This window comes from Natator depressus, chromosome 5, assembly GCF_965152275.1.
Source record: "Natator depressus isolate rNatDep1 chromosome 5, rNatDep2.hap1, whole genome shotgun sequence".
In the NCBI taxonomy this organism is placed as follows: domain Eukaryota; kingdom Metazoa; phylum Chordata; order Testudines; family Cheloniidae; genus Natator; species Natator depressus.
The window spans coordinates 110,820,655-110,835,348 of record NC_134238.1 but is presented as its reverse complement, the minus strand read 5'-3'; the positions used below and the strand labels follow the sequence as shown (position 1 = coordinate 110,835,348).

At 41.5% G+C, this 14,694-nt stretch overlaps 1 protein-coding gene across 3 annotated transcripts in view; it reads right to left on the bottom strand.

Moving 5' to 3' along the window:
- Positions 1-14,694, bottom strand: part of FOCAD (focadhesin) — a 201,064-nt gene that overhangs the window by 70,872 nt on the left and 115,498 nt on the right. For all 3 annotated transcript variants that reach the window (XM_074953460.1, XM_074953459.1, XM_074953461.1), the window contains exons 16-21: positions 13,526-13,660; positions 10,712-10,762; positions 10,009-10,092; positions 7,900-8,029; positions 3,986-4,174; positions 3,451-3,572 (exon numbers count right to left, since the gene is read on the bottom strand). In XM_074953460.1, the coding sequence (XP_074809561.1) occupies positions 3,451-3,572; positions 3,986-4,174; positions 7,900-8,029; positions 10,009-10,092; positions 10,712-10,762; positions 13,526-13,660 (711 nt within the window). The remainder of the gene's footprint in view (positions 1-3,450; positions 3,573-3,985; positions 4,175-7,899; positions 8,030-10,008; positions 10,093-10,711; positions 10,763-13,525; positions 13,661-14,694) is intronic.

Sequence of the window (14,694 nt, the reverse complement as noted above, 5' to 3'; positions counted from 1 at the left end):
TTAGACATGTTTCTATGTACGCTATTCTTTATTTACACAGTTGTGTAAACTAAAATGATGTTGTCATAAATGTAAAGGGAAGGGTAAACCCCTTTAAAATTCCTCCTGGCCAGAGGAAAAATCCTCTCACCTGTAAAGGGTTAAGAAGCTAAAGGTAACCTCGCTGGCACCTGACCAAAATGACCAATGAGGAGACAAGATACTTTCAAAAGCTGGGAGGAGGGAGAGAAACAAAGGGTCTGTGTCTGTCTATATGCTGCTGTTGCCGGGGATAGAACAGGAATGGAGTCTTAGAACTTTTAGAAAGTAATCTAGCTAGGTATGTGTTAGATTATGATTTCTTTAAATGGCTGAGAAAAGAACTGTGCTGAATAGAATGACTATTTCTGTCTGTGTGTCTTTTTTGTAACTTAAGGTTTTGCCTAGAGGGATTCTCTATGTTTTGAATCTAATTACCCTGTAAGGTACCTACCATCCTGATTTTACAGAGGTGATTCCTTTACTTCTATTTACTCCTATTTCTATTAAAAGTCTTCTTGTAAGAAAACTGAATGCTTTTTCATTGTTCTCAGATCCAAGGGTTGGGGTCTGTGGTCACCTATGCAAATTGGTGAGGATTTTTACCAAACCTTTCCCATGAAGTGGGGTGCAAGGGTTGGGAGGATTTTGGGGGGGAAGACGTGTCCAAACTACGTTTCCCAGTAAACCCAGTTAGAGTTTGGTGGTGGCAGTGGATATTCCAAGGACAAAGGATAAAATTAATTTGTACCTTGGGGAAGTTTTAACCTAAGCTGGTAAAAGTAAGCTTAGGAGGTTTTCATGCAGGTCCCCACATCTGTACCCTAGAGTTCAGAGTGGGGGAGGAACCTTGACAGATGTAAACATGATGACAAAATGCTAACGAATCGGCCATTAGTATACTGTGTTGAAGCAGGCCAAGGGCCTTACGAAATACTCTGGTGGGTCTTGTATTGCCCCTGGGCCATAGCTTGGTAACCCTGAAGTAACTGATAGCAGCCGTAGGTCATCTTCTAGGTGAACCAGCCACTAGAGCATGCTGAAAATAATTTTATTAGTGGGTTTCACAGATTTTTGCTGACAGCAATGGAATACAGACACTCAAAAATCTAGGGGTTAATTCCAGGTTCTGCAGTGTTCTCAAGTGGGCACAGAACCTTCTGCCCCTTTTCTCGCCAAGCTTGACCCCTTCTGGCTGTACTTGTCCCAGATTTGTCTCCTCCCTACACCCCAGTTCCTCATCCCATTCTCCTCCCAGCTCCTCATCCCAGCCCCAACCTCCAAGCATGCCCTAAGTTCCTCATCCCAGTCCCAATCTCTCCCTCTGGGCTCCTTGTCAGAATCCCTGTTTTCCCCCAACTTGGCTCCCATTCCAACTCTCAGTCTCCCTACCTTGGACCCCTTCCCTCTTCTCAACCTGGTCACTTTGCCTACCCAGTCCCAATCTCCCCACGCCTACATAAACAGTTCTTCGTCCATCTATCTTCACTCAGTACCTTCCCTGGCTGCTAATATCAACTTCTATACCTACCCAGTCCCAGTTTCATACCCTGGCTCCCAGTCCTACTATTTCTCTCTGCCCCCTCAGATCCCAATCTATCCTGCACAGACTTTAACCCAATCTCTACCCTCCCACAAAACTCCCCAGCCCTCCGCATTTCAGTCAGTCTTCCTCCTCCTCCACACTGCCTGTGCCCAGAAGGGGGACCACCGAGAGCACTAGAGAGACACACTCCTTACTCTTAGGTCCTGTGCCTGATGCCACAGCCAGCTCTGGCTGCCAGGAGGAGCAACTGCAGGCAAAATACTGTTCTGCTCCTGCAACTCAGGCTGGAGCATGCTCAGTGCAGGTGGCTTTTTGGAGAATTTAGCTGCCAAACTAGCAGGTTACTATGTGTGAACTGAGATTCTTCAGAGCCTTAAAACTTGGTCAATTTTTTATGGAATGTCCCTGACCAAATTGGCAACACCCCCAGCCAAATTGCAAGCCCTGCCTCCAAACATGGAGGAGCTAGATCTGCTCAACAAACAGTTTAAGCATTCTTTAAAATATGAGCACATTTTTTCCCCCAATCTCATTCTTTAGAAACAATTTTAGCTGAACCTTAAAAAAAAAAATAAAAATCAGCCTGACGCAAACACCTGGCATGGAAAATTTCAGCCAAAAGAGATGAAATTTGTTAAAGTTATAAACAACCGAAAACATGTTCTTGTAACAGAGAGTGTTGATCAGCCTTAACTATAGGTGGCACTACCAACTTCACCTATAATTATAACTTCCAGTTATTTTTATGAGGGAGAATGGCTACTGCCAGTACAAGGGACAGAGGGAACAAGCAGGGCAGTTCTGTCTTCTGAACCTTTATTTTGTGGTTGCATGAATAAAGAAATAGTTTTTGGCATTGTTCTGAAGGCACTTTTAAAATGTACATCTATCACTATATTGTTATCATTCCTAGAGGAGCTATTCTGGGCCCAGACTTAGATTTTTTACAAAAGGTATTTTTATAATCATGTATGCTCTCCTGCTTGTCTAACACATGACAGAATAGATTTGTATAATTCTGACATGCTCATTTACGACCTGTGAAGAGAATCTTCACCCTAAGAAGCACATCATAAATCTCCCCAGTAATGCAAATTGATCATATTAACTCTTCTTTCTTTTATGAACTCAGAGAGACTCTAACACATGTCTGCTTGTGGTAGTAAATGCTCAAACCGACATGAAAAATGGGAAACGAACATTCATTTCCCAAGCTCCTGTCTAGCTACTTATTTGTTTTCCCAGTCTCTGCAGTTTCCAAAGATCAGTTTTCGTATCAACTGTAATGCCATAATTCTAAACTCCCTGTAAGATTTGATAACAAGCTCTTTCTTATTTTCTGTAATGATTAACTGGATGTTCATTTCTTGTACCTTTTCCAAAACCACACAAATTTAGATGTTACAGCTCCAGTTTACCAAAGTTCACTGCATAGGATCAGCCACATTAGCATAATATTCCAGGGAGTTGGAAACAATTAAAAGATATGCTGTGTTATTACTACTCTAACGAGGAGGCGGAGGTCACTCCCTATGGTGGAATCCCATAATTGTTGTTCAGACACACTAAAATACTAGAGCACTGTAGCCTGATTAGACACCACTATTGAGAGAAGGGGCAAAAGGAGAATGTCAGTTTCAATTTACACCAACGATTTTCAGAGGGAGCATTTCAGCAAAGAGAGCATTTTATTAAATGTATTTACACGTTCTATTCATGTTAATTGTCCCTCACAGCAACTTTAGTTAATTATGGTGCATTAAAACATCACATAGCTTGTAGCTAGTATTTCCTAATTAAAATAAGCAAATGTGACTCTGTGGGGAGCAGGGAGGAGAAAGCAGCACAACATTTCTGAAAAGGGAAGAAAAGCCGAGAATACTTACCTCATGAATGAGAGCTATTAACATCTGTTGGAAATTGCGCCCTCTGCTAGCCAGAAAACGACTGATAGGTTTGCCATCTTTGCCCATGTGGATTGGAAGGTCATAACATAACAACATGCCACCTTAAAAAAAATCCATATAAATGCATCAAGATAAAATACTGCTAAATAGGGCAAAAAAAGAGTTTCATGCACAACAGCTGAATGCAAATTTTAAGAAAGATCATATCATGTTTTTAAAGTTACATTTTAAAATAAGAGTGACACTGGCCAGTGGGGAAGAACATTCTGGAGTCACTTAATGATTCATACTTCCAATGCTGCTGGGTATTAGGACTCATCACTTACAGCAGGGGTCTCAAACACGTGGCCCGCTAAAATGCTGTGCTAAAATGCTGTCCTGAAAAAGTTTGGACTTAAGCATGTCCTGACAAGCTTTTCTGAATCAGGGCCAACACCACATTCAGAGAAAAAATACCATACATTTTGAAACATTAGTCAAGGGAGTGATGTGACCAATGATAGGAGAAGCTCACCTGCAAGGCCAGGCTTCAGGCCTGGCTGCTTGTTCCTCTCATACATTTTCAGCATGAAGTTGGCAACCCCTGCTACGGTCTTTCCTTGATCCGAGCGCGTGGCCCCTCCTCTCAGTGCAGAATGATACACTCCGCGGGGCATATTGGCCATCTCCTGTTTCACAAGTGACACCACAAACTCTTCAAATGCTGGAGGAAGTGGGTGGAAGAAAAAAGTCAGGGGCTGAAGAGAGGCCAAGAAATCCCAACAAACCCAAAACCACAGCTTCAGGGCAGTTATGCTTAACAAAACTAGCAACTACACGTTCAGATGCAAGCTCCAAGGTCAGGGATTTAGAACGCCTGGCAAGTCTTCCTGACTCTATGTTCACCTCCACTCAAACTGCAGCTCAGGAAGCTCTGAATAAGTGATGTCAGATGCTCAAACTCAGAAGAAAAATAGCCTGAACTGTTCTCAGTGCTGTTGATCAATGTGGTCTTTGTTTGTTATGCCAATGACACAGTCACAAACTTAAAGAACGGACAGTCAGAAACTAAACTGACATTTATATTTGTCAATGTAAATAAAATGTTCCTCGTAAATGAGTTTTTTTCCTTATAGGCTTTTTCACCATAAAAAATAAACAACTGGTACTATAATTTCTCTAAACACAGTTGTAGGTACTGTTTATATGGTGGTACGCTCTCAAACTTGGGCTTTTTATGGTTTATCTGGGTTCAACAGTGTAAAGAAGTAATGCTATTGCTTGGTTGTGAAGTTAGATTAAAGTAGCCCTTATGGTAGATGTGTGCAATGTTACTGCTTCCCAACATGAAGCCAACATTAGACCAGCACCTGGCAATGCTGATAGATTTAAGAGTCTGTTAGTGCTTTCATTATATGACCAAGTTTTAAAGATTTATAACAACTGTTTCACATTACTCTTGAAACTCTGGCGTATAAGTTCCCAAACCAGATGCAATGCTGGTTTCCTAGGAATTGGAGCACATATGGGTTGAAAGAGCTTTTACCCACTCTTCTGAGACCCTGGCAATACCTGAGGTACCTTGGAACAAGTTAATGGAAAGACATCTTATCCTGGAACTTCCTCACTTTGGTCATTTTCAGTTAGTACCCATTATTTTAGCAGCATTTCCTTCTTTTTCATTTCTTATTTCATTAACAGTATAAACACGAGAAAAAGACTGCAAAATGTCATAAAAGAGAGCCCTGTTTTAGAGATAAATATGTACCTAGGCACCTGCAGCTGGGTGTCTGTCCATGGCTACATAGTCTAATTATTATTGCAATGTCTCCCCATAGATTTCTTTAAATTCCAAGCTTTTTTTAAAAAAACTGGTTATAACAAAGAACTTGTTGCTTTCAAAATGCCTATCAATGAGTTCACTATTTCTGATCACAATGGCAAATAAATGCACCTAATGATCCAGAATGCCAGGCATAAACCAAACAGGGAAACCTAGCTGAACTTCATGAAAGACCACCTGATTCTGAAGCAAATGATAATGCATCATACTTTAAGGGCTGGTACAAATCTGAAGAAAAACAGGCAACCACCACTGAATGTATTATGAACCAAAATACTGACCTATCTTCTGTATATCCATCTACCATTGAATAAGAAAAAAAGGGATTCAACTGCTGTCCTTTAAAATGCACATATATCACATTGTGTTGTATGGGATGAACTTTTTTTTCTTTTTTAAAGGTACTCATTTCTAGACTGCATATGACACCCACCAAATAACAATCAAGGATTAAATGGGTTTACTGAAAATATGGATGCTTTGTGTGTGCAACTGTATTCTCTCTCTACTCCCATTGCCGGCTCTGTTTCTGTCCTCACAGAAACAGAGCCAGCAATGGGAGTAGAGAGAGAATACAGCTTAGCAGCTGAAATTGACAGTGTTGCTGGGCCCCTAAGGAGCTCAGAGAAGTTTTCCCAATTTCTGTTTCCTTTGGCTCACACAAACGTAGATGCTAAGACAGTAAATGGGAAGTGTGGTGTGCTTCTGTTCCAGAAACTCTAAGGGTTTATTAGTATTTTTCCTTTCAGCTGTGTAGCTGAGGTAACCCAGGTGGATTTATTTGTGAGCAAAGACAGTTTTGCCCTCCAGAGCAGAGGAAGGCTCATGAAAAGACAATCCCACATTCAGCACGAACTCCACAAGAGAAACTGCCTTTTGATTGGAACTCTGGATTTTAGCTCCAGTTACCATAGGAATAAGAATTCATCTCTTCCAGAAGTAGCATATGAAGGCTAGGAAAGAATTTTCCCCACGAATAAGGGGAGCGGGGAGAGGAAGGTGAGAAGAGAAAGCTCTGAGTTAAGGGAATCATCCAGAGAAGCCCAAGGAGAACAGAGGTCTCAGCCAAAGCTCGTAAAAATCATCCTCTGGAAGCTCCAGTCAACATGGTGCCCATTAGCAAGGACATCAGGGAAAATAGGGACTGTTGGCCTAAACCTTCCCATGGGTTGCCATCTTAGCCAGCAGCAAGGAAACTGTGAATGATCTTGGTAACATCTAACATCTGTTCAATTAGACCCGGTTCCACAGTCTCACCCGTACACAAGATTTAGTGGTCTCTGAAAGATCATCATTGCTTTGAGCACCCACTATCTTACTCCATCACTAGAGTTGTTCATCCACATCAATAGCCCTGACTATTCTACAAATAGCCCTTTTCTACAAATTCTTATTTTCAGTTTTCCTAGCCTCCTCTTAAGCTAAACAATGTCACTCAGGGTGCACTTGCCCAGCTTTGTGTCTTTGACAGCAGGCACTGCTCTCCTTTGTTTAAATGGCTTACTTGGGGTTTCCCTGTGAAGTTTCCTAAGTGGACGAATGCCTTACATTCAGAGTGTGGAAAGTGCTTCCCCACATGGAAGCAGCATATATCCTCCAGTCTGATACCTCCTGGAGAGTCCACACAGGTCCCAGTCAACCCTGGTGAAAGGACCTGAGGACCAGACGATGGTATCCTTCCCCAGATGCATGTAGGAGAAGTTCCCATGAAAGAAATATTACATAGAGATTTATTATTATTTATACTATGCTAGCATCTAGGGACCATACTCATATACTAGGACCCCACTGTGCTAGGAACTGTACAAACACATAAGAGACAGTCCCTGTCCTGAGGAGTGACTGTTGCACTGCTGACTTTAGTGGATAGCTAGCATTAAAACTATAATCAAGTGAACATTTTAAAAATAAATGTTATTTTTTAAGATGAATCAGTTGTACAGGTGTCAAAATGAACCTGTCAGCCATGGGAGTATCTCTTTATACTACTTAAGTCTCACTAATGCTTATCGTTACTCTTATTTTTCATATTCACACCTTTATTAATTATGTTTTATACTGCATAATAGCTTAATATTGTTTACTTAATTATTTGACTGTCATTCAGAGCACTATGCACCCTCTTCGCAAATACATTACCTGGAAAAAATATCAAAGAGTATAATTACTTACATAAAGCAAATACATGTATAAATCCTGTAACTTTGTATTTCTGCTGTTTTATTTTCATTCAAAATTCAGAATTGCCTTAAAATGTTGTCCTTCAGTTCTCTACGTTAGGCCTAAACCATAATTAGCGAACAAGTATTTGAAATATAGTAACTTGTAACCAATTATATAACTATAGAAAAGAGAAAATATGAATAGCATTTACAAGAAGAATTCTCAGTTAACATCCTTGAAAACACCTTTATTCACTGCCAGGAGCTCTTAATGTTACTATTATTTAAATTGGTGAAGTGTTTTAGGATATAATTTTTATGGAAGATAAACAAAGTAAGGTCCCAACCCCACAAGTTTCTTCATGTAGGTAGAACTCTATACCCATACAGAGTCACTCAGATTCTAAAGCTGTATAGTAGCTTCCTCTTATGAAAATGCTCTACCTGGCAAAACAGAAGGAAGAGTTAGAGACAACAGTTTGATATATGAAGAGCCAGGAACAGAAAGGTCCACCTCCTTCTCCTCCTCTTCATTTATGTCCATCTCTTCTGATGGACCAACTTCTGGTCTTGCCTGAAGGAGGACAAAGGCAGCAGTAAAACAAAACAAAAATAAATAAATATAGAAATAAACATTGCCTCTTAATCCATGTTTCGTTTCAAGGTCCAGTGTGACAAAGATAAGGATCACTATTTCAGTAAGGAATGCCCTCCAGTTTAATGAATTTAAGTCTTGAAACTGATCAACTGAACGTCTTTCTTCTACCAGGCTGAAGACTGTATGTAGATCACAATAGGCTTATAAAAGCAGTGAGCCATATAAATTCCAAGATATCATTAGTGGTAAAAATAATCAAGGCATCTGTGGACTGAATGGCAGTACTTGTAGTACTACTGGGCCTTGGACTTGACTCTTAGTCTGACCCTTCTGTAACAATTCAGGAAAATAAAATGTTTTATTTTTGTATTGATATTCAACCTATAAAGCACATTTCTAATAGTAACAAGTATTTTTTCTTCTTTTCATTACACTAAAATCTGCAACATATTTCTAACTGATTAGGCCTTTAAATAAACGAACCTACTAATCTTCTACATTTTCTGATGCAACATTATACCAGGTTCAATTACCAGGATATTGCCTATGTGCCAGCACTCAGAGATTTATTTATTATCACTCTAGCATTTAGAGATTTGTCCTTAATTTGTATCTTCTTCTCTTGTGACAAAATGCCTTCCCTTTTCATTTGTAGGTGTTCACTAAGGGTTTGTCTACACAACCGCTTAAGTTGATGTAAGTTACGTCGCTAAGGAGTGTGAAAACGAGTGACATAAATTACATCAACTTAAAGCAGTGTCCATACCATGGTATGTCTGCAAGAGACGCTCTCCTGACAACATGGCTCCTGCCTCTCATTGAGGTGGAGTAATTATGCCATCAGAAATATGCTCTCCCATCGGTATAGCGTGTCTTCACTGGACACGATGCAACTGCGCGGATGTAGCGCGGTAGTGTAGACTATCCCTGAGACAAGGTGGGTGAGGTAATCTCTCTTTTTGGACCAACTTCTGCTTGTGAGAGAGACAAGCTTTCGAGCTTACACAGAGCACTTCACCAGGTATTCACTGGACATTTCTTCACAAGTTTCCATAAAGTATGGGCTCTTTTAAAAAATCTGTTTATTACATTTTCATGATATACAGCCATAGCACCATATGGAGCCAATTTTGTAATATTGTAGGAAATCAAAACATACAGAAGTATTTACCAGAACCATAAAGTAGCAGTGATTACCCATTACTGCCTACACTCTCATATAGATGACCTTACATGAGAGTCTCCATGTACTCTTCCACTGTGTACGTGTATTGAGTCAGGAATTTTTCATGGTAAAATATAAGAGGAAACAGTCCTTTACATGTACATAAAACCATGAAACAAATAACAATTTTCTTTCCACCTGCCTCCCCCAAAACGGAGGCAAAGTACCTTAAAAGTATATGGAACACAGGAAGGCAAGATTTTATCTTGATTCAAAACAAACACCTAGTACCTAAATGGACAAGTTTGTCTCAAAAATTGAAGCATTAAGCATGAGCTCAGGGGATTATTACTTTGAGATACAACTTCCAACAGAGTCTGTCTCTCTAACTACTTCCCTATAATACAAAGCCTGGTCCAAAACGCTCTCAGAATAACAAAAGATACAAATCAAGGGCACTCTCTCTCTCACCTGTGTAGCTCCACTTACTAATTAATGAAGTAATAAAAGCTGCCTTCTCTCTGATCACATAGGCATCACTGAACTGTTCAGTTAGCATTCTCCCTCTCAGGAGCTTATCCAGCACTCTCCTGGTAGCTGTGCCTTTTACTGAGGAGAGACAACCAGCTACATCCCTAGGCCATTTTGCCTCTGATTCTGCTGTTTATTACTTAATCTAGGATAGCAAACAAGTATTCCCCTCTTTTCATGTGGTTTTGCTTTTTACTTTTCCATTTCATTTCTAAGGAAGTGGCACATGCTCTCACCCTTTAAAGTACAAAATGTCTACCTGTTCGGGAAGATGAAGGATGGTGTGTTCTTCCGAACCAAATTCTGACAGAGATTTATATGCTGAAATTGCTACAATGGAATCCTAGGAAAAAAATATCACAAGCATAGAAGGCATCATTTCTGCATAGTGGAGACAGAACTCATTTGGTTACCCACTAAGCTAAGGGAGTTTATCCACTAACAGTTGAATGCTGCACTGTTTTATAAATGTCTTTGTTATATGTAACGAAGTCTCCTGTGAAGTGTATACTCAACCCGTTATTTTCTGTATGCAATAAAGCACAACTGGGGGAAATCCACTATCAAAATCGACACCCTTGTTGGTAGTCTCAACAGAGAGGTCTATTATTAATGGAAACCCTCCTGCCCTAAGAGTGGACCCAACCAGGCCAAGGATGAGACGTATAGGGGAAGCACAGGCAATGTGGGGAAGCTTCAACTGGTCTTGACCACACTGTCCTGGCTCTGAGGAGAAGCAGAAAAAATTTGTCCCCAAGGTTGTCAGTCTACCTCCCTCAGACAGAGAGAGAGAGAGAGAGAGAGAGAGAGAACGAGAACGAACTCAGCACTGACAGGCAAGGAAATATTGCAGAAAATAAATAAATGACACAGATACCAATATTTTCAAAGGGGGACGAGGGGAATCCTTAACGTGTGCCCACTACCCACCTTAATTAACATTCTCCTGGCACCTCACTTACCTTGCTCTGAGTGTGGCTCCAAAGTGAGCTGACAACTTGGGCTTTAAATTTCTATTAAATAAAAAACAAATATTTAGTTATAGATAGAAACTGTATAGCCCCATGTGCCTATTTCATTAAGTAATACGGACAAAACTGATACAATGAGTTATGAGCAGTTATCAGCAACTGAAAATATACTGTACATTCAGCATTATGGATTTTTCACAGTGAGGCACTTAGATACCATGGAGATGGCTGCAGTAAAAACACCTAGATACTGTAGGTTAGATTAGCTCCATCTTTATAATACTTCAGGTGGTAGAAACTATTCTATAAAAATACAGTCCAAGGCTCCAGTCCTGCAAACACTTATGTATGTGCTTAATTTTAAGAATGCATGTAGTGCCAGTGAATTCAATGCCTGCATTTGCAGGATGGGGGCTCTTATCTTTTAACGTCTGTCTACATGGAAAAGACAACAGAGAAAGGGAGTGTGTGTGCAAGCAAAAATAGTTTAGCAAAAAATGTCACTGCAGGAGACTCAGGATGGATTTTCACACCTATCCTTTGATTTATTATCCATGGGGTGGGCAAACTTTTTGGCCCAAGGGCCACATCTGGGTATGAAAATTGTATGGCGGGCCATGAATTCTTACAAAATTAGGGGTTGGGGTGCGGGAGGGGTGAGGGCTACGGCTGGGGGTACAGGATCTGGGGGGGCGACCAGAAATAAGTTCAGAGTGCAAGAGGGGGCTCCAGACTGGGGCAGGTGGTTAGGGTCCGGGGTGGGGGGTGCGGGCTCCAGCGTGTGGCTGGGTATGAGGGGTTGGGGGTGCAGGAGGGTACTCCGGGCTGGGACTGATGGGTTCGGAGGGGGATCCGGGCTGGGACGGGGGCTGGAGTGTGGGAGGGGGGCAGGGGTCCAGGCCTCGTGCAGCGCTTACCTCAAGCAGCTCCTGGAAGCAGTGCCATGTCCCCCGTCTGGCTCCTATGTGGAGGCACGGCCAGGCGGCTCTGCGTGCTTCCCCATCCACAGGAGTCACCCCCACAGCTCCCATTGGCCTCAGTTCCCAGCCAACGGGAGCTGCGGGGGTGGTGCTTGGTGCAGGGGTAGCATGCGGAGCCCCCTGGCTGTCTCTATATGTAGGAGCCGGAGGGGGGACATGCCGCTGCTTCCGGGAGCTGCACAGAGCCACGGCACACACAGAGCAGGGCAAGCCCCCAACCCCGCTCCCTGGCTGGAGCGCCGGAGTGAGGTGAGCCCCAGACCCCGCTACCCAGCGTGAGCTTGAGGACCAGATTAAAACGTCTGAAGGGCTGGATGAGGCGTAGTTTGCCCACCCCTACATTAGCCTATTAAATGGCTCAAAGTGCACTCAGACTTGTTTTGATGGGATGTAAAAGTTAATACAAGGAAAAAAACCATGATCAAACACAATGAAAGTAATAGTATAATTAAAAAAAACCCCACCCTCCAACCTCAAAACCAAAGCCAAACACAGTGGATACTCCAAAGTAGGAGAAAAAGTGGAAAGGTTCTCTATGCAATGGCTAACAGTGAAAAAGAAAAGTAGGAAGTGAAAGAATTAAACAGATATCAAAGGGATGAGAGTTCTATTGTCTAGAGGCCTCAACAGCAACAGTGCAGTAACTTGCCAATATAAGGCATAACGGTGGAACTTCTGCATTTGGAAAGAGATAGAAGCAAAGGAAAAGTTCTGATAAAAGCTTAGTTAAGAGGGCTGAGTAGTTACAAAAGCACAGGTGGCTTTCCATACACTGCTGAGTGGTTGAAAATAAAATGTCAAAACACTTAATCTGGCAACCTGCCTGGGAATTATGCTTCTACGAAGGAAATGAGAGTCATCTCTTATAGACAGGCTATACCCACTACTGAGACATCTGTTTTCCCAGGGCTGTGGAGCGGATACAGCTCAGTGGTAGAACCAAAGCACTGTTCTGGGGTAGACGGCGCTAACAAGGTTTGTAGGGCAAGAGGTACACAACTGTATATCATCAACATACTGATCTCTCTGAGGTATTCCTCGGGCACCTATCACATTTGTATCCAACTGCAGTTGATACTACACCCCATATTCAATCCTCAGTGGATCTCTATGGCTATCCTGTTCTTCTCCACGCCCTGTCACAAAAAATCAGGATGAGCAGAGAGGCACACATGCATCTGGACAAAAGCCCAACCCTTCATTCATTCCTAAGTCTGCAGCCGCCATAAGACAAAACCACCCCTTGTGTCACGCAATTACCAGAGGGATATGGCTGCCAACCCCACATTCATTCATTGGTCACCTTGGAGGAAAAGGGGGAGGAGGAAGCAATTGAAAACATTACTTCAAAAAAGCCCCAAAATTTTATTTGTACCACAAACAGAACATCCTTGACTACTTTCAGAGTAGCAGGCGTGTTAGTCTGTATCCATAAAAAGAAAAGGAGTACTTGTGGCACCTTAGAGACTAACAAATTTATTAGAGCATAAGCTTTCGTGAGCTACAGTAGCTCACGAAAGCTTATGCTCTAATAAATTTGTTAGTCTCTAAGGTGCCACAAGTACTCCTATCCTTGACTACGTGTCCAGGATTCTGAGCCTCTGTTCAGCACTGCAGTGGTGGGAAGCTAACAGGTATGCACTTACCTTCCTCACAGGATTAAGTAGCTAATACTTGTAAAGCCCTTCAAAAACAAAGTGCTATTTAAATATAAAGATATAGCTAATTATTAGTCAGGAGAGTGACTTGAAACATCCCTAAATGATCAGACACATTTAAAGCTGCCACTAAGAGAAGAAATACACTTTAGACCTGGGACACATACCTCATACTCATTTGTATTCACTTTTAATGAAGGAACCAGGGCGAACAATTCGTTCAGTGTTTTTAAAATGAGTGGACGGGTGTCACAGCTCAACTTTGGTGAGAGTGCATTCCACGTAGAGCGAATACAAACTACCTGCAAAGGGACAGGAATGCATCATTAACACTGGAGGTCTCAACTTACATTTCACAATATTCATTTCAGCACTTTTCTGCCGATCTATGCTGAAGCAGTAATTAATACAGGACACATTATAAATATGGCAAACATGTTAAGACTTCACTAATTAACAGTCTCACAGTACATTAAGCAACGTCATGTAACAGTAAATAACATCTCTCCAGATAATGCAGCTGTTTGAAATGTGTTATCTTTATGGAGGGAAGGCAAAAAATAACTTTTGGTTTCCAGAGCGCCCTGGACAAGCAGGAGGAGATCATGCTGGTGCACATGAACCAGCAAATTGCAGGATGTGTCATAACTACCCTACTTCATGTGTTTTAGTTAGCTTAAAATCAAGCTGAATGTGGGAGTGCTGCTAGCAGGCTGCAAGCAGGAGCAGCCACACTCCATCAGAGCTATGCACAACAGAATGCTTTTAAATCACTAAAGCCAACCAAATCTTGAGAAGTTTGCCGAACAGACAGAAGGGAAGAGAAAATACTGCTGGGGTCTAAAATCTATCAAAAACCTAAAGTATCAAGGCAAAATAAGCATTAAAAAGTTTTTTTGAGCCACACCACAGTACAGATAAACTTCTCAGAACCAACTTGCTCCAGTGAAATAGAGAGCAGGCCAGAACCCTGAAAAACAACACTAACTCTGCTTTATGAGACAGTACAACAGTATTTCCAGCTGCAAGCTTTCAAAAATCATGAGAGTCAAGCACCCCAAAAATCTGAGATTGGCTTAAAAATCATGGGATTTCTTTTAAATAATAAATTTGGGGGATGAGGAGGAAGAGTATATGCTTTCTGGCTTCTGAGTCCTTAGGATGCACTTGCTTCACCTTTTCAAAAACTTTTCTCTGCAAACAACAGGGCTGGAAACATTCATTTGAAAAAAAAAAAGTAAGAGATTCTCATGCAATCTCTTGATTCTGATCACTGTGGCTTTCAGAGAAACACCAAATATTGTGATTTGGCAACATTGTTAACTAAATAAACTGC